This window comes from Cyanistes caeruleus, chromosome 1 (genome assembly GCF_971803275.1).
Source record: "Cyanistes caeruleus chromosome 1, bCyaCae1.hap1.1, whole genome shotgun sequence".
NCBI lineage: Eukaryota > Metazoa > Chordata > Aves > Passeriformes > Paridae > Cyanistes > Cyanistes caeruleus.
In genome coordinates this window covers 116,161,947-116,181,255 of record NC_141701.1, presented here as the reverse complement: position 1 = coordinate 116,181,255, position 19,309 = coordinate 116,161,947, and the positions used below count along the sequence as shown (strand labels likewise).

The window sequence follows — 19,309 nt, the reverse complement described above, 5'->3', positions numbered from 1 at the left end:
GAATCCACAAATTGTTTTTTTAACATGGTCACTTCAATGGGGAATCAAATTTCCATGAAACCTACTCATTTCAAAATCTTGGCAATTTTGCCGTATATTCATATATCTGGTCCTTTACTGCAAGAAGTTCCAGATATTTTGAGTATTCCAGACCATATCCACTTCAAGTGATAAGATGAAACTTTCCCAATAATAAGTAAATAGTCATTGAACTACACATCATCACATTATAAAGAAATTCAGTTTCTTGTTTCCAGTATAGATGGTATCAAGATACTTTCCAAGCCCCTGAGCTACCACTCTGTAATTAACACAGTCTCATAAGAAAGGAGCATTAAATTTCAGAGAGCCAGGAACATGATCTTTCAAAGCCATTTCACACTGCCTTCAAAATGTCTAGCTTATGTTCTTCCTCTCAGTTGTGCAAGAATAATGCCTGGTAGATCTTTTTCACTGTACTTCCACTAGCTCTCTTAGCAGAATCTGTAACACATGGCTGCTCATATATTGCACTGTCATTAGCAGTGCATACAATGAGTGCAAATATTCAAAGGGTTAACCACTGTAATAGCATTATAAATAGGTTCATCAGGCATCTATATAGTAAAGGCAAGTGTAAATACTAAACCCAAAAAATATTATGAAATTGTGAAAATTTAGTATGCCTGTAAACCGAGCACCAATTGTGAGTAGGAGACATAGTGCTTAATACAGCTATAAACAAAACAGCTTTCAACTTCTTATTTCATTTCTGCTTCAGACAATTAATGAAGGAAGGTATGGACAAGATCATGTTAATAAATATTTGTCGATGATGTGGCCCTTGTCTTTGAAAATATTTCTGTTCTGGAAGAGTGTTTTCTGCAAACCTGTTTCTCAGTTGAACACTTGAAAGCAAGTCATGGTCCCAGGCTCTTAAATCAATTGCTATATGATTTGCGCTTATGAGAACTCTTTGTGTTTGTTGGATTTATAGCAATTCCATTCCTAAATTTCAGGTGAATTTTAAATCAATGGAACAGCTGGGAAAAAACCCCAAACAACAAATCAAATATCTCTGGGTTACACAAATGATTCTTCTGCCTGGTGGATGAACTTAAAATGTCCATGTATTTTATTGGAGAAATTGCAAAACATGCTTCCCTTGGAAATGTGAACCCGTGCACCCTTCTATGCAGTGGGCACTCACAGAATACACTCAACAGCAGCTGAACTCCCTCGTGAGGGATATAGGGTTCAGTTCTGTCAGAAAAACAAGTGCCCAGTGTATAACTTCTGCATGACACTGCACATTGTCTCAACATGCTGGTGACTCATGAGTTACAGTGTCTCTTGATTGTTAATGTCTTTGTTTTTCTGATTTTTTTTTTCCCCAGTGCCATGTGCTGTTTTACTTGCTGCACTTCAATGACTATACAACTGGCATGTAAATATTTGACAGCTGCAATATAGCTTTTTTAGTTACATTTGTGCTGTGCATTGGCAGCCACTGCACAATCAATAAGACAAAGCTCATCAAATAGAATGTAGTAGGTATTTTTTTACTGAAAAATAGAATTTTATTAATATCAAAATTTCTTAAGGGTGGGAAAATAAATATTATGTTGAAACCTTGATTCAACCGACATGTGCAAATTTGTAATTCCAGGTAAATGTAAAAGCAAAAGCAAAGATATATTTTAGACTAATTAATATTTTTTTCTGAGGAAAAGATGTATCTATTTACTTCTGCTAGTGGAGCTTAATTTTGAAGAATTTAAAAGTCATCTCTACTGAGAGTTTTTCTCCTTTTCCATAGTTCACCCTTTACAATTGCACTGATTGTTTACTTGAATGGTGCTCTGTGATGATAAATGGGTAGGCACAGCAGTGCTACTATTTCAACAAAGTCCTTCTCAGTCTTATATTTTAGAGTCTAGGTAGATTCAAATGTTACTGAGATTGGAAAAGCAATAGGAACATGCACAAAGATTTCTAAAGGAGGAACAAATGATTTTTTTTTCCTCACTAAGATGCCAGAAGCCCATTTCACCATGAGATTCACAATTGCTTTTGTTTTTCACTTTGCTTCTCTCTGATACACTCTGGATTTTTGGTCTGCTTTCTTAGAGGACTAAGTAATTTTACTGGTCATGCAGAAAGCTGCAGTCATTATTCCAGTATTGACCTGATGCACTAATGGCAATGAAAGCTGGGTTCAAGATCGTTAAACACCAAGTCTCTTAAGTGGCTTATGGTCTGGTGTTTATCAATACGACTGGGAAATTATTTAGCAACCAGATGTCCAAATTTTGCTTTGATATCTCCATGTTGAGCTGCATTGCAGATTAACTCTCCTTGTAGCTATAAATATTGTATACAGTAAAGCATTTTCACTGTCAGACTAAATATTATTGTAAATAGAAAGTGAAAGGTTTAATTCTTAGCTGCTGAATTCTGAGCTTTTCTGCTTACTGTAAATTATTCCTGTTGGTTCAGGTCAAGTGGGAGCTATGGAAGTTCACCCCTTCAGCTGAGTCCATAGGTCTGGGTACTTCAAATACTGATTCCTAAGTCTAAATTTGTAGGTGCTACTCAATTTTATGAATCCTTGTAATGAAATGAGTAGGCCAGTTAAATCAATTATAAATTATATAAATTACATAAATTATAAAGTGAGTTACAGTGATAGGTCTTTTGTTCATCAGTCCATACTTGTACTTTATAATGCAATAGTTTTACCTTTCAGTGTACTACTATAAATTCATTGGAATATGAATTCATTTTTAGAGAAGAGTGGGAGGAAGTATCAGTATAATCAGCTTTTTTTCTGACTTGCTTAGATCTAGATAAATCTTCTCCTCACATTAGTGACACAGTCAACTGCACTGAGATTTTTCATGAGGAATTTTAACGTCTGGAAGTGTATGCATTATAGAAATCATCTTGGTCTCAATCAGATTCAAAGGACACTAGCTGGCAAATGCTTTTGAGCTCTAATTAAATTCACTTGCATCTTAATGTGCTGACATAAAGCTAAATGTTTTCATATACTGCTTTAAGCATTCAATTAATCAGTAATTTTAACTGTTAACGTGGTCATGTTCTCTGTCACGGTAATTTACATGAACCTGGAATGAGATTTCCCTTGTTAAGTTGCCTTAAATATGTGTACAAACTGTGGAATCAAATCAAAGTGTAGTACATCCTTTCATCCAGAAGAATTGTGAACTGTTCTATAATCTGTAGAGTAACAATGTGAGGACCCTGCTTTTTTAATGCAGCTTTTAATACTAAATATTTTTTTCTTTCGTAGGATTTTCTTCCACTTTAATTCTTAAATAATTTAACATTAAAAATTAATGGTTGTTGGCTTTTCTTGGTTGCAAAAGAAGTCAGGTGTTCTCTTCATGAAAACTTCTGGACTTTGAAAAAAACTGTTAAAAAAGCTGGGGATGCACAGTGATGAGATTTATAGCAGACATAGCCACAGTATTAAAGCAAAAATCCTTTTGTCATTTTTTACTAGATATAACAGTAGGCTTCATGAAGGGAGTGCAGAGCATAAATGTCACACAGTATCATTACAAACAGTCAGATAAATTGTGGGCATTAATTAGGAGGAAGTGTATTGCATAAGGACTTTTCCTCTAATTATCTCAACTCTAAAACTTATCATGGGGTGTTTGCTGAATAAGATTCTCTGGATCAGAAAGCATGAGAAGTGAATTTCTGTTGCTCCAGTTATGATTTTTTTGGGTATCATGTCATTGAAACAGGGCAATGTTGTCTAAGCCTGTGATTGAAGGTATAGTTATCATGGTTTTAGTTCATCCTATTTGATTATCTCTGGCTTTATGCTGTGTTTCTGGCAGAGATTTCTGAAAATGACATGAGTCATCCATTGATCAATGTCCTACACTTTCCAGTATGTTCTACTTCTGAAATGAAGGCAGGCATGCAATCTCCTAATAGTCTTCCTTCAAACTTTCATGTGAAAAAGTAACTTGACCTTCATGGAAAATGAGCTTAAAGTAAAAGAATCACAATTGAAAGAAATTTGCTTTTAAATTGCGCTGACAAGCTAGGGATGTCTCTCATATTCATCCATCTCTGCTGACTTGCTGCTAAAGGAAAATGTTGGTTTGTGAATGTTGGATATTTTGTGTTTAGGCCTCTTTTCCCATCTTAGCAGAAGCACTTTTAAATCATCCTTCACACAACTCTCACAGGCTTGGACAAACAATCAAGTATTTTTATCCAAAGCTAATATACAAATATCCAATTTTATTTTATTTTATTTTGCAGAGACTTACACTACTTAATTTATGAGCTGAAATGTAGAGTCAAGTGGTTAAACAAACATCCAGTCTTTGCATTCTCTGTGGCTGTCACGCTTCCAAACTCAGAGACTTTCACTGCTTGGACAGAGGCCCCTTCCCTGTGGGTGTCTCCAGTGACCCAACAGGTGCCCACTTGACTCCCTCACACCCCACACTCACACAGTCAGACCAGGTTTCCCTCCCTGATCCAGCCCAGCTTTCCCAGAGCAGAGCCTCAGATGACTCTTTCCATAAAGCCATTTATTCTTGGTGCAGCAACACAGAAACTGCCCGAGCTGGTGACTCCAGGGAGGGCCCTCAGCAAAGGAAACCCAAGGATTTTATACCCTCACAATCTCTCCTCACACAAGTCTCTCTCTTTCTCCTGAGTCCTGTGCTCCTGCTGTGTCTCCCAGAGTCCATCCACCCAGCTGGCACCACCCATCTTCATGCCCTTTGTTAACCAAAGGGTTGGCAGCTCTCGGTCTCTTGTCTGGGGCTCCCACCCAGAACTCAATCTGCATCACAGAGTGCAGTTGGCAAACTGAGCTACCTGCACCAGATTTATTCCTCAAAAGTCCAGATCTGTTCTTTCTTTTACAGCATTTTCAGCAGCTCTACTTGGTTGTTCCAAAGGCTCAGGGTTACATCTTTCTCAATAGATCAAATGTTTCGCTTGGATGTATTTTCTTATCTAAAAACAAAATTAAAGAGAAACATGCACCAGTAATCTAATATTGTCTCCTGATCAACCAACCTGTTCAATAAAATAACTTAATATTCCAGCCAATGTGCTGGAAGCATAATATGAAATTCAACAACTTCTATATTATTATGGAAGTGTTGCAACCTACACACTAACATACACCAAAATACATAGACCAATAGGCTTGTTTCACTCACTACAACTTTCCTATTGCAAGTTCAAAAATGTGTTAACTACCAGTCCATAAGTTTCTAATAAAGCATTCTAAAGAAAATGGCATTTTTCTTACCCAAGATTTTAAAATCCAGCTAATTATCATTGAAGATCATGAAATTAAATTCTGGATTTGTTACTTGTGATGCAACAAAGACTGAATGATAGAAATTTCACCTTCAATATAGTTTTTGTTTTGTTTTTTGAAATATTTTATGGTGTTTTGGATACACAACTAACAGCAAGTGATTAAAGATTTGAAGCTATAAAAATAGAAAAACAGATTATAGAACTAAACAAACTTTTAACCGGAATATTTTAAGGTATGGGTTTGTTTGGCTTGTTTATTTCTTATTTTTTTATATTGTATTTGTTATTTTTTGATATTTTTTGAAATTTGATTTTTTTTGGTTGGTTGGTTGTTTTTTATCTGTTTTATGTGATAGGTAAATATTAATCACTTTATAAATGTTACTGAAGAATTAGATGATACATGAACTGGGCATAATATTTCTTAGTCCTTTTAGTATGACAAGAAATTTTTCAACAAATTATTTAGATACATCCCTTAGTGTGGGATTTTAGATGCATCTCTCATTATTTTATTTGAAATTCAAGCTCAATAAGAACAACAAATACAATTCTGATTGTATTTACCTGATGCTTTGCTGTGATATTCAAGAAGTTCAGTAAAATTAGGGGTACAAGCCTTATCAGATACCTGCTGATATTAAAAGAAAGATTGATTGTTATTCTAGCTGGTACTGGATTGGCATTTATAAGTAAACTGGTTTATTCCATGAATGATAAAGTAACCACAATTATTCTGGTGTAAATTTTGGCGTGAATTACACTAGAATTTGGCCACCTTATGTTTTTCATAAAATCATATTGTGTTTGGTAAGCTTCAGTGTATTCCTGTTCATAATGACATTCATTCACTACTGCACATCATCTCTGCCTTTTCTTTCATTTTGGTGTTCCATATTCTGCTTCATACAATTAGAATTAAAAAGAAAAACAAAACCCCACAGCAGTCTTTGCATCACATAATTGTATCTTCAACAAGAAGAAACAGAAGTAAATTAATTTACTAGCTACAAATATATTGGGTATGAATGATCTGCCTGATTGGAATGAATGGTCTTGCACTGTCACACTTCCATTATGCACTGCAAGCATATGATTTTAATTCTTTTGGCAGTGTGGGGATTTGGTTTTGTGTTGACAGGAGGAGCAGCATGTTAGTGCATGAATGGTAATGATACTTATTCCCCAGTTAGGCAAATAAAAATAACAGGCTAAGTCAAGCGCTGCACTGAACCAGAATACATTTTAAAAACACATTATTTGGTAAATGGGAAAAGGCTGTTTTAACATAACAATCATTTATTGAAATAAATTAATTAAATTTCTGCAAAATGTGGGTAACTGAAGGAAAGTCTTGAGAAAAAATTGATCATTTAATTTTGTCTCCATTGTCTTTAAAATACTGAAAGCAGTATAAAACATAGTATTTTATCCCTTGGGTAATTAAAAAGTAACATAGCTGAAGTTGGGATTTCACAGATATGGAACTCTTGTGACATTTCAGACTGAAAAACAGACTTATTTTTTCTCTACTTTAGTGTATGAATTCTGTCCCTGCCTTCCCAGTCATAAATAATATATCCCTGTATGGGGATTAGGTATATCAACCTGAGTTTTCCATTAAAATAATGCATTTCTTTCTCTTTAAATTTATGAATATTTATCAAGGGATTATGGGTTGGTTAATAGTATTTCCCCTTAATACATACACATGAATTCACTTGCACATAAGTCTGAAAATGAGAGGTAACTGTCTTGGGACTAGACTGCTCCTAAGCTCCTGCTAGCAAGCTGTAAGGTAAACATTCCTTAACAAGCAGTGGGCAAAAAATAGTCTTTCCTCCCTCAATGTGAAATGTAGACAGATTCTGCCCATAAAATTTTTTTTTTTTTTTTTTCAAGATAACGAAACACAGGAAAAAACTTGTACGAAAAGTTCATAGGTTCTCTGGAAAAGGTCTCCTTGATAACTGAAAAAGACTGTAAAGGGTCAGAGTTGTTGACATAAACTGAAGTTCTGAGGTACAAAGTCTTCAAAAACATTTCAGAGAGGGATGGGAATGAGCTATTAGACTGCCAATAGGTTCAGCTCTTTGATTTGCCAAAGATTAGGACACCACATTTGGCTGATTGACATCCATGTAAATGTGCTACTCTTGAGTGTGTCATACACGATAGCTGCAGCTTAAACACACTGAAAAATTATAAAGAGCATTAGGTGTAATGGAATGGTGAATCTTTGATGTGCCTGTTTCACATGGTACGTTGGGGCTCCAATAGACAGGTGACTGATTTTTGATGAAATCTTTTTTCCTCAGAAACAAAAGCAAAGAAAACAAAATAAAAAGAAACATATGAACACAAAATCCCCCAGAAAAATCAATCACACCCCCTATAAAGGACAAATAATTCCCTGTAGTTTAGAATGTCCCTAATTTTACGTAGCCTGGTGTGTCACTCAACTGTGCTTTTAAGGATTCCCCTGCAAAATTATCTAGTATAAATTAGTTTGCTGATATAGGACAACATTATCTTATTGAGACCATGGAGTTTTTGACTTTTTTGTGATGTAGCTGTGCCTGTTCAGACTGCAGAGTAGTCTGAGTGGCAGCATAACAAAACATTTGAATTTTTTCCAAAATTTTGATATTTATCACCAGTCATTGTTCAGGTGGTTGTTTTAATGTGTTGCATCTATCTACGACACAACTATCATAAAGTATTCCTTGAGGAGATAATGAGGCAAATTGTACAAAGCCATGAAGAACTATTGAATATGATCCTTGGACTAGATCTATGACTTAATTTCAGATTAATATTCTGAAACCAGAAGTTATATTCTTGTTTGTAGGCATTTGGGGCTTTGGTTTTAAATGTCTGTCCAGTTGTACCTTCTTATGATGCTAAGGAAAGTGCTATGTAAAGTGGTGTAGAATTTAGACTTTAATTCATATTTTACTTTTGTGTTCTTCTGCAGATAGTAACTTTATCCTTGCAAATGCTCAGGTGGCTAAGGGATTTCCCATTGTTTACTGCTCTGATGGCTTCTGTGAGCTTGCTGGATTTGCACGGACTGAAGTCATGCAGAAGAGCTGCAGCTGTAAATTTTTACTTGGTGCTGAAACAAATGAGCAGATGATTCTTCAAATTGAGAAATCGTTGGAGGAAAAGATAGAATTCAAAGGAGAAATCATGTTCTATAAGAAGAATGGTAAGTCTTTTTCCCTGTTCTGTTAGTCAAAAAGAATGAAACTTAGCATAAATGCATGTAATGTATAGTGTTCATTTCTAAGTAAAAATGTAGTGTGTATATCATCAAGCCAATAAGAATAGATTTGAATAATGAAAGTATGGTACACATTGAAACCATGTTTATATTGGTGGTTTTGATTTTATATAAATATGTTACAGAGCAACATAGGAGAAATTCAGAGTAATAAATTACATTGTGAGACTGTTATTTGCACTCAGTATGACACTGTTTTTTCTGCTTTTTCTTATGCTGAAATTTTTACCACTTATTGCTGAAGCTGCAATAAAAATATTCATATTCACTACATGATAAGCTACATAAATTTTTCACTCCCATCAGTAAAATGCTTGGATGTCTGAATGAGCCAAGTGATTTTTTTCCTCAACAGCTACTATACATAAAAACAATAATAATGATTTTCAAAAAAATTATGTTCAGGTATGTATTGCCACATAAAAAAAGCCTTCTGTTCATTAAGCAACCCCATAGACTATAGGAAATTTCAAGTTTCACTAGCAAAGCTTTGACTCCTATGACAAGGCATTTATAAGGACAATCTCATAGTCAAGATGCACGAGGCACAGAGGACAGCAGCCCATGATGCACACTTCCCAACTCTCATTTCTGTCAGGCTCCTGCAGCGTACTTATTCCATATATTCCTATTGCCACATTCATGTGATCTTCAAGAAGGTGACACTAAGTTTGAGATAACTACAGGATTTCAGCCACGGTAACAGGAGCTGAGTGATCCATGGACTCAATGGATCCATGGGTGTTGAGTTTCACTTTGTCTTTTGTTACATGGCTGGAGTTTATAGGTATCTAGACCACATTTTTCTCATAGATATCTTTTCTTCTGTCTTCATTAATGAAACCTTTTCCTTTTAAATAATATTACTGTTATTATATACTTTAAAAAGTTATTTTCTAAAAGTGGTAACTGCATAATGACAACAAAGTGATTTGGAGTGTTAGGAGAAGGCAGCTTCAGTTTCACTAACAAAAAAAAAAAAGGAAGAATGTTCCTAAATTGGCTTGTGTTCATGGTTGCTGCTCTTCGTGGAATGAAAGTATGAAGTGAATCTGGAAGACTCTGCTAAATGCTTCCTTGCCTTGTGTTTTTGGGGACGCTTGGGAGTATATGAGGGGTTTTGGTTTGGTTTTTTAGCATATAGAAGAGACTAACACAGTTTCTTGAAATTGTTTCAGGAAGGTTATTCAAATAAAGTAGTTCCAAATTGTAAAACATGTCTGAATATAGTGGAAAAATTGTTTTAACCTGGAAGGATAAGACCTGTTTTTTTTCCAGTATTCAGTAGTGATAACTGGGCGTGGTAAGAAGATATTTCAAAGTATTTAAGTAAAAGAACTAAAACAAAGACATTAATTTCATTGTCTTTGTCCTGAATGATAAATTGTGATTTCTTTAAATTATGAAGAGGTGTTTCAAATCTATAATAGATATGATTAATACAGGCAGAAGGAGATTGCAGGTCAATTATCAGAGAAGTAGCTGAATCACAGATAAACAGATAAAGAGAAATTGTTGAGACTAAAAGGATTCCCACTATCCCTCCTACATGCATTCCTCTGTATAATCTGATGTGAAGCCTCTCCAGTACATTTTCTGAGCAGGAATATATTTCCCCGACTGCCCATTATATTTTTCATTTCCATGTATTTCTGTACCACTGGGAAACAGAAATGAATAGATATTAAAATAACATGAGAATTTCCTGTATAAAAGCTACATTTATCCTAAAAAATAATCTTGGTTTTCAACAGAGCTGCAAAGTGCCAGCTCCAAATTTGTTAAATCAATCATTTTAGCTAAATGTTTTTGCATTTGGGTTGGGTTTGGGGCTTTTTTTTCAGAGGAAGAATTGAGTTTCTGAAGCTGTTAAGCTTGTTCAGCTTTGTCCAGAAAAAGGTTTTAAAAATACTTTAAGACATAAGAACTTTGGGAATAATATCCCTGAAATGATTGTATGGATAGATTCCAGCATATCCAATATGGAAAACCATTGTTATTTGGGCTGGTATAATGCCAGGAACACAAGTCAGTGGGAGACAAGTAGGTAGCAATGCCTATTTATCACAAGGCCACATTTCAATCTCCTGTTAGGGCTTTAGGGTGTCAGAGGGGAAGCCCCACGTGACTTTAATCTGATATTTAGCACAGCCTTGTTCTGTAGGCCTAACTATGAGACAAAAAGAGCACTTTGAAACCTCAGGGGTAATTCTGAGCTCAAGGAGTAGACTGATGTGCCCCTGAATACTTGAAATCTTGATAGTTAGTACAACATTATGATAAAAATTACTATGAGGAACGTGGATGCGTGAATACAATAATTTACTCTTTGTTTGTTCTCCTGGATTTGGTCTAAAATGTAGATCATATGTATCCTGTTTTTTGGGGCAGACATTCAAAATTGCAAAACTGAACATGCATCTATTCCTTAAATGCCACATTTTTCAATATTTTAAGTTTGACTTAAATTTATTTCAAAGCTGATTCAGTTTTCATCATTAAATTAGACCATTTATTCTAAACAAGTGGCTTTGATCTGAATTTATTAAACTTGAATATGGACCTTTTATGGTTATTTAACCACCATTAAACAATTCACATACCACCTCTGCTCAGTAATTGTTAGTTAAAGGAATGATTGCTATAGCTGAGGCAACCTCAGGAATCCACATGCAATGTCATGGAAATTCCAGACTGCTTTGAGCTGATGCTGCAGCAAGAGTGGTGTGCAAGGAACTGGGTAGGAAACAGAGTAAAGTGGATTATCTGTCTGTGTTGGAAGAACTGCAGTATTTCATTGTCTTTGTCATTTTGGTTTGGATTGCAAGAGAAGAATGATCTTAAGCAGTTGTGCTCTGACCAATTTTGAAACCACTGGAAGGGGATAAGAACTTTTTTCTATGTGTGTTCTCATTTTGGAATTTTGATGTATTCTTAGAATAGGAGAAACTGGTTGCAAGTCCTCACCCTGAACATTTTCAGCCATGTAAGAAACAGAGCATTAGAACCATGGCAGTAGATACAGCAGCTTCAGAGAGAGATGTCTTTTGAAAATTCAACTCAAAATATACTCTTCATCATAGTTTCAGTATTTATCTTGGTTCCTCAGTCAGCTTTTTGCTTTTTTTTGACAGAGCGTTATTAAGTTCTTGACAATCAGAAGAGGAGACTATTAAAAGACAAGGAATTTTATGACTGTTGCCTTCTTCAGAAAGTTTTAAAATTACATTGCTTAGGAGCTTATTTTTTAATATTTTTTTTGTTACTATATCTACATTTTCTTTAAAACATCTGCAACAAATTAAGTTGTCAATTATGATAATGGAAATGCAAATTAGCCTTTTGGAATTCAAGTGATGTGAGAAAAACTCTCACTCCTGGATCCCTTGTTTAGAACAATCTAAAAGCAGTTGGACACTATGCTGAGGAGCTATATTTAAATAAATCCTTCTTTTTCTCCCTGTCAGACCTCTTCTGAAATTTCTCAATAGCAAGTACAGGTAGTTAAATGAGATCTTCACATTCCCTCAAACTCAAACTGAAGTACAGTTAAGCAGCTGTGTAGATGTTTTTCCTTTTGTGTTACAGCCTAAGATAATGCTACAATAAGCCCTATAATCAGTGACAGCCCAAGCTCTCCATCCTCAGTTGCTGAGGAGGTCACACCTTGGGTCCCCTACAAACCCATCAGGTTTATTTCCTTTGTCTCAAAACTAGGTTTGTAGTGTTTGAGAAGAGGTCTGTGCTTAAACCATGCAGTAGTTCCACAGCCTCCCTTCGCTGAAAGGAAATTGGCCTCTTTCTGGGTATGTATATGTTGTGTGAGACACAATGTACTCAGCAGTGGCCACTTGTAATTTATGGGCATTTGAGAGACTTCACTGTGGTGACCATCATTTCTGTGCACCCCAGATAAAGGGCAGTTTGCACAAGCCTTTGTGCATAGTTAAAAATCCCCACTGTAAGAGGACTGCAGCAAGTGGGTGTTGCTGAGACTGTCTTTACAAGGTGCCTTAGGACATGGGTGCAAGCAGAGTTTGCTTTGTCTATGACAGTTAACCAGGACTCAAGGGATACTTTGTCACCTTCTATGTGTACACTGATTTAAACACTTTCTGGGTTAAGTCTTAGGTGTATGTCTTGTACTTCTTGGTCCCTAAAGATTTGGTAAGTAAATTGTAAGGTCAGGAAGATATGATGTGTTTAATTCTGTATTTATTTCTTCATTTATTACAAGTCAGTAAGATTAAATCAAGGTATTTTATCTCTTCTCATCACTGCATGAGAATATGTGTTTTGAGAAGGCTGTATCCATGGATAATGGAATGGGATTAAGGTATTTTTCAGATGGGCAGAATATGAATAGAGAAAGGGTGAAAGTCAGACCCTCTTACCGAGCTACTGGATTCACCAGGCTGTTTGAAGTCTGGCTGTAACAGTGTTCTCACATGAACAGCAGTGACAGTCACAGGTAAATGAAATAGGGCTCAGGCCATGAGACATCATCCATTGCCTCTGACGTGTTTGTGCTTAAATAAAGTGGCTAGAGAATAGCAAAGGCTACACAACATAATTTATATTTATTTATATTTTTATATTTATATTTATTTTTATTTTTATTTTTATATTTTATATTTATTTTTATATTTATATTTTTTATATTTATACTTTTTATATTTATATTTATTGCATTTCTAATGTTAAGAAAACAGAAATCTCTTTTTAGGCAAAGAGTTCAATGTTATTTCAAAATTGTAGAAGAATTAATTAAGAAGAAATTGAGGAGAAATTAATTTATTTTAAAATGAAAGAAAATTGGATTTTCCACAAACTTCTCTACAGCAAGTATTTTTCTTATTTCAGAAATGATATTTGTTCTTTCCAACAAGAAATTTAAACACATACTTTTAATGGTTGTCCAAAAATATCCTATAGCACTCTGAAACATGGGAGTTGTATGGTACCAGTTTAACATTAACTGGCTGCCTTCTTTAACAATCTCCTGAAATCCACCATGGCATTTGGAAGTTAAACCCATCAGTAAGAAAATGGGCATTTATAAGAATTTTCTGAATGTAAAAAAAAAAAAATAAATTGTACAGCAATCTCAATTTCCTTGTGACTACTTTCTACCATTTTCTAGTAACAATCTTCTACTTAGCAATGTAGAGAAAGACCCTGGACAAGTTGTTTGACAGAGAAGTTTGTAGCAATGTGGCCTCACTGCTGCTTCACTGCTTCTCTGCCTTAAAAACATCACCTAAAAATAAGAAAACTAGAAAGCTTTTATGGTAGGCTTGACCACATTTACTAAATTATAATACAAAATACAGGAGGGGGGAAATAAAAAAGAAAGCAACACTGAAATATAAATCTGAAGTTAATATCTAATTGTAATTACCTGAACCATATAAAATAATCTATAATTTTATAAAATAATTTTTTTCTTCTTTATTTTTGTTTCTTTTTTTTTTCTTTTTTCTTTCCTTTCTTTCCTTTTTTAATTTTTTTCATTTCCCCCTTTCATATAACTCATTAATTATTAGGAAGTTTCACTGGTTTTTGGGAAGTCTTCCTTAAAAAGCAGTATAGAATATAGACAGAAGAAATGTCTTTACTACCCTCTGTTTCACAGAAGAGGGAATTTTTGTCTCCTTTTCTCTCCCAACCCTTCATTTGCTTGACCCATGGCTTCTGATTAAAGGTAATGTGTACCTCTGAAGTGTTTTGATGTTTTAGAGACAGTCCCAGCTTCTGCAGCAGAGGAGGAAGACAGAGCAGGCTTGTGCTCCTCTGCAGTGCCCTGGCTTAAACTCCACAAAAGCCTGGGTGAAGTGGAAGCAAAAGCCTGAAAGAAGACAAAATAAGGAGATGAATCTCAGTTAGAAGGGGAAAAAAAAGGCAGCAAAATCCCTTGTGCAATGTGATCTAAACCATCTGAGATCTTTTTCTAGAATTTAATGAGAAATCAACAAGACTGCAGCTTAGTGACAGTGCTGATACTTCACGCGATGGCGTTCACAGTGATATTGGCTAATAGCTTCTTTCAGTAGAGACATGATGTATTAAAAGCATAAATCACCGAGAAAAGACTTGTTCTTCTAGAACCACATTGATATGTAAATAAATCTGTGGGAATTTTTCCTGTTGTAATATTGCTACTACTTGATGCCCTTCACTGCTAACAGATGCAATTAGTGTTTCCACACAGGCACCTTGGGCTTCCAGCTGCACCTGGTATGAATGGTTGTTGGTACTGCTGGATGCTTTTTTTTTAAAAGTTTTTAAATAATATTTCATTGTGCTACTTTTTATACACCCATTTTTATTGAGGGATATCAGCACTTATTTTGCAGAAGGATGTTCATAAGACATCAGACTAGTTACCCTTTTCTCACAATTTTATGGCCACATCGAATTTGCTGTCTTCTTATTTTTATGAAATTTAAATCAAACTTTGGTTAAGAGCTGACTTGGGTGCCTGTGCTTCACCATGAGTTAGGTTGTTCTTTGGATGAAGAAAGTTCAAAGTATCATTTCTCCAGATGACCATATGACTCTCTTCTGCTGACATTTCCTTATTTCATCCCTGACCCTTAAATCCACGTTCTGGACTATGATGCAGACTATTTGCCACCTCCTGTGCTGACAGTGTCATAGGTTCTTGCTTTATCTCCAAAGTTTTTTGGAAGGTGGTAGGAGGCTGATGTTAGCACTGCCTACTGAACCCTCTTGCTGATTTTGTAGCAGATTGATTTTATGGAGCAGTTCAATAACTAGAGGGTTAAAACCTGCTGATTTCCAGCTGGTGGGGTTACTATCGTTTGTTTCATAGGACAGGCTCAGAGACTATTTACATCATGTGCTCACATGGACTGGAGTGGTGAATTGGGAAGATTAATCCTCTTCTACCATGTTGCATAATTACTCAGTGTGTGTTTCAAAACCCTTCTGTACAAAAATCCTCAAACCTGCCAGGATGGAATTATCAGTTCAGATCCATGACTCAACTCCATCTCAGGTCCCAGCTTTAGCCCCCTCCTTCCAGAAAGATGCCCATGGACTGCATATGAAGTACAGCTTCAAGTTCTTGAATCACAGCCTCAGAAATCCTGTACAGAATTACAGAAATTCTTGCTGAAATTTTACAAATAATATTAATAGATAAAACTGTGGGAAAAGCAGTATAAAATAAATGGATCAGTTTCTAAAATGTTTCCTTTCAATTTAAATTAAATTAAACCAACAGAATCCCCTTTTTCTCCATGTCAGGTCTTTGGAAAACTTTATGAATAAGCACAAGGTTGCTGCCAACACCTCTTCCAATGCTAGGAGATCTCCCATTCTGCACACTCCAGGTCTTCTGTTTCTAGGGGCTACCACTGCCAGAGACACCAGAGTGAGGGTCACAAAAATATTTAGCAGTTATTTCAGTTTATAATCATCACTTGTTTTTTTGAAACTGAAAACATGAGATTTTTCTTTATAGGTATAGTGGTCTATTTGGAGATTGCTGGGTTTTTTCCTTACAGTAAATTTCACATCATCTTTGAAGTCTCTCTTTTCAGATAATAAAATAATGAGCTTAAAAGCAAAAGAATGTAATTTGAAAATATGGCTATGTTTAGGTGAATGTGTGCTTTAAATCCTTCAGATGTGAAAATACAAGATAAAAATTCAAAATAATAAATACATTTTTATTCATATGTATATACAAATATACATTAATATATATATATCCCAGACATACATAATGTATATGAGACCATCCTGTTTTAAAAAAATTTTTGCCTTCTTTTCAGAAGTCAGTAGGCTGAGAAATCATATTTACTGCTGTGATTATATCTACATGTTGACTCTGAAAGTCCAAAAGGAATAAGAACCATACGTTATAAACACAGTTTTAATGATAAATTTCAAATGGAAAGAAAATTTGGCTTATTTGGAAATTGCTTGAGTGACCGCAATGAAGTAAGGACTAAACTGACCAGGAAGGACTAAACTGACTATTTCTGAAGCAGTCTGTATAAAGATATTGAAGAAACTGTATTTTGTTTTGTTTTCTGTTGCTTTTGTTTGGTTTGGTTGGGTTCTTTTTCATTTTAGCAATAGATATTGTATATTTGTTTATATAAACAGATTGTCTCAATTAGTCCCAGGAGTTAGTTGACAAATGCTGAATGCCCTGCACTAATATAACTGTGACAAAGTAATTATCATTGCAGGGGAAGGGAAAGTAAGTTGCAGACTGATGATGTTTATGAGTCTGCCCTGAAGCTTTTTGCATTTAAACAGAATGCATCTCATTGACTTGAGTTTTTAGATAAACCTGTGTGTTTTGCTAATTGTCATAACTGCAACCTAGTGAATGTATTACATCAGGGAAGTACTTATCTCCCTAAATGTCATTTTCTTTTCTAATATGGATGGAGATAAGAAAAGGAAATTAGGGCAGACAAAAAGACATTGGTACACTTAAGGATAATGTATCTCACATGACATCAAAGGGCATTCAGCTTAGTTCTCTGCTTTTGTTCAAGGAAAACTCAGGGTAACTAAAGGATTTTGAAATGATTTCATTAAGTAGGGAAGGTAGTGGAGCTATACAAGGAGACACCAGGAAGCTGAATAAGCAAAGCTGAAATGTAGATACGCTGGAGCTCATAAATTAGTTTGTATAAAACAGTCACTGCAGACTGTACTAGCTGTTGCATACAGAGACTGTTCCACACAGGCTGGAAAAGACATGCTCTCAATCTAGGAGCTGCCATAACACCAACAGTCTGTGTCCATAAAGTGACAAACAGAAACTTTGGGGTTGTGAATTATGCTTTGCTTAATTGGCAGTTTGCAGGAGAGGCAAGGATAAGAGTTTGCTGTGTTGAGAAGGGTCTTCTCTTAGGACATCCTTTCTCTCTTTTCATCTCCCCATCATGGCAGAGATGGCAGAAAAAGTCAGACATGCCGGGCAATATGAGTTTGACATATGAGGCACTGAATTACCTGCAGCAAAAAGAACAGGGCATAGATTGAAGCTGGGCACAGAAAAGGGTTGGAAGACTTGGAGGGATGGATTTGTGTATCTCTGATGAGATGTAATAGATTTTAATAAGTGCACATGGTACTCTGTAGGGAGTCTCATTACGACTGGAGAGTTATTTTTAACAAGTTTCAAATCAGCTCCACAGGATTAATAGTTCCCTACTTATTCGTACTGAAATATGATTTTTGCTTTGTTATTAAAGTATCTTACAATCATGTTTCATCTACCAAATCCTTAGGACACAACTGTATTCTGCTTTGAGATGGAAATAAGTTTTGGAATGGATCCACTTTGGATGCATTAATAGTTACAAATCCATTTTGGAATAGATTTACATTGATTGTTAAAACTTGTAAGGGGACTTACTTCCTGGATACAAACATGATCTGGTTGTAACACAGAAGTAGGGGAAACAAGTTCTTGAGTCTTCTTTACCACTCGTGTGAAAATGTTAACAAAATCTTCTGTTCCCATATAGGTCAGTTTCATCACAGCCCACATGAGTTCTTAGTTTTGCAATTTTTTCTGACCAAAGAGTTTCACTAGGGTGTAGCAGATAAATTGGCACCTGAAATAGCAGAATCAAGAAAAATAAATTATTGATTTTTTAACTCATAACTTTAATTTTTGCAGAGATGATGGAGAAGAATGAGGTGATCATTTGTTTAAAGCAGCGGAACTTTCCATTAGCTGTATTAATTTATCGTTGTCAAAATTTACAAAAAGATTTGCAAAAGAGAAAGTACTTGAATTTATAGCAATAGTTTTCTTGCAGCTCCTTTCCTGTTTAGTCCATTTGCAATTTTTTAAGCATTGTTTTCTTTACACTTTTTTTCCTCAACAAAATGTTGACATCTTGTCAAAACCACATAACTTTCAAAATGATGTGTTATCAGTGAGGCCGGGATTTTTTGGATAAACTGATGAAAGGGAGTTTGGTTTCCTTAGACAAAGTCATAGACAACCTGGTCTGTCAGTCTTGAAGTGCACACTTTCTGTGATGGAAAAGTAGAAATGAGCAGACTCAAATACCCCTGGTGTTTTGATGTATCCAGCAGCAGATTTATTTTGCTAGTAATTAGGTAACTGCCAATGACACACTGTTGTAATGCTGAGGATTTAGCATCAATCTTGTTGACAAGTTATTACAACTATCTACATGAAAATATTTTTATCTTTGCCTTCTACACAAATCCTTGGAAATAGGTTGGTGTGTTTTAATAGTTTTCTTTAAGGATTGATTTGCATCTCCCTACAAGAGTGTTTAGTTTACTAAGTCACCTACTTAAACTAAAAGAAATATTCCAGATTTAGGATGGCTTGTGAAGCCTAATTCTGCCCTGTTATGCATATATATAATTATTGCTTGAAGAGCTATTGTTTTCTGCCAAAGACTTTCATATCTAGTATGAAAATCATTTAAACTTTCTTTCTTTCTTGGGATACTTGGGCTCTAAGCCTATGATCATTACATTTGGTTAATTAGATATGTTATGCGCAGATTCAGAGCTTCACAAAAGTGCTTGATCCCTCTTACTTGCACCACAGAGGAGTGGAGATAGATCACAGAAATTTTTGTGTTATTTCTAGCCCCTCAGTGGTGGATGGGACAGTATAAACTGGATCAGTGTCCCTCTGGAGAGCAGTGTGGCAAGAAAAGTCCAGAGGAA

At 35.3% G+C, this 19,309-nt stretch overlaps 1 protein-coding gene across 2 annotated transcripts in view; it reads left to right on the top strand.

Moving 5' to 3' along the window:
* KCNH8 (potassium voltage-gated channel subfamily H member 8) overlaps window positions 1–19,309 on the top strand; it is a 175,265-nt gene that overhangs the window by 48,270 nt on the left and 107,686 nt on the right. For both annotated transcript variants that reach the window (XM_086851995.1, XM_086852005.1), the window contains exon 2: window positions 8,288–8,521. In XM_086851995.1, the coding sequence (XP_086708121.1) occupies window positions 8,288–8,521 (234 nt within the window). The remainder of the gene's footprint in view (window positions 1–8,287; window positions 8,522–19,309) is intronic.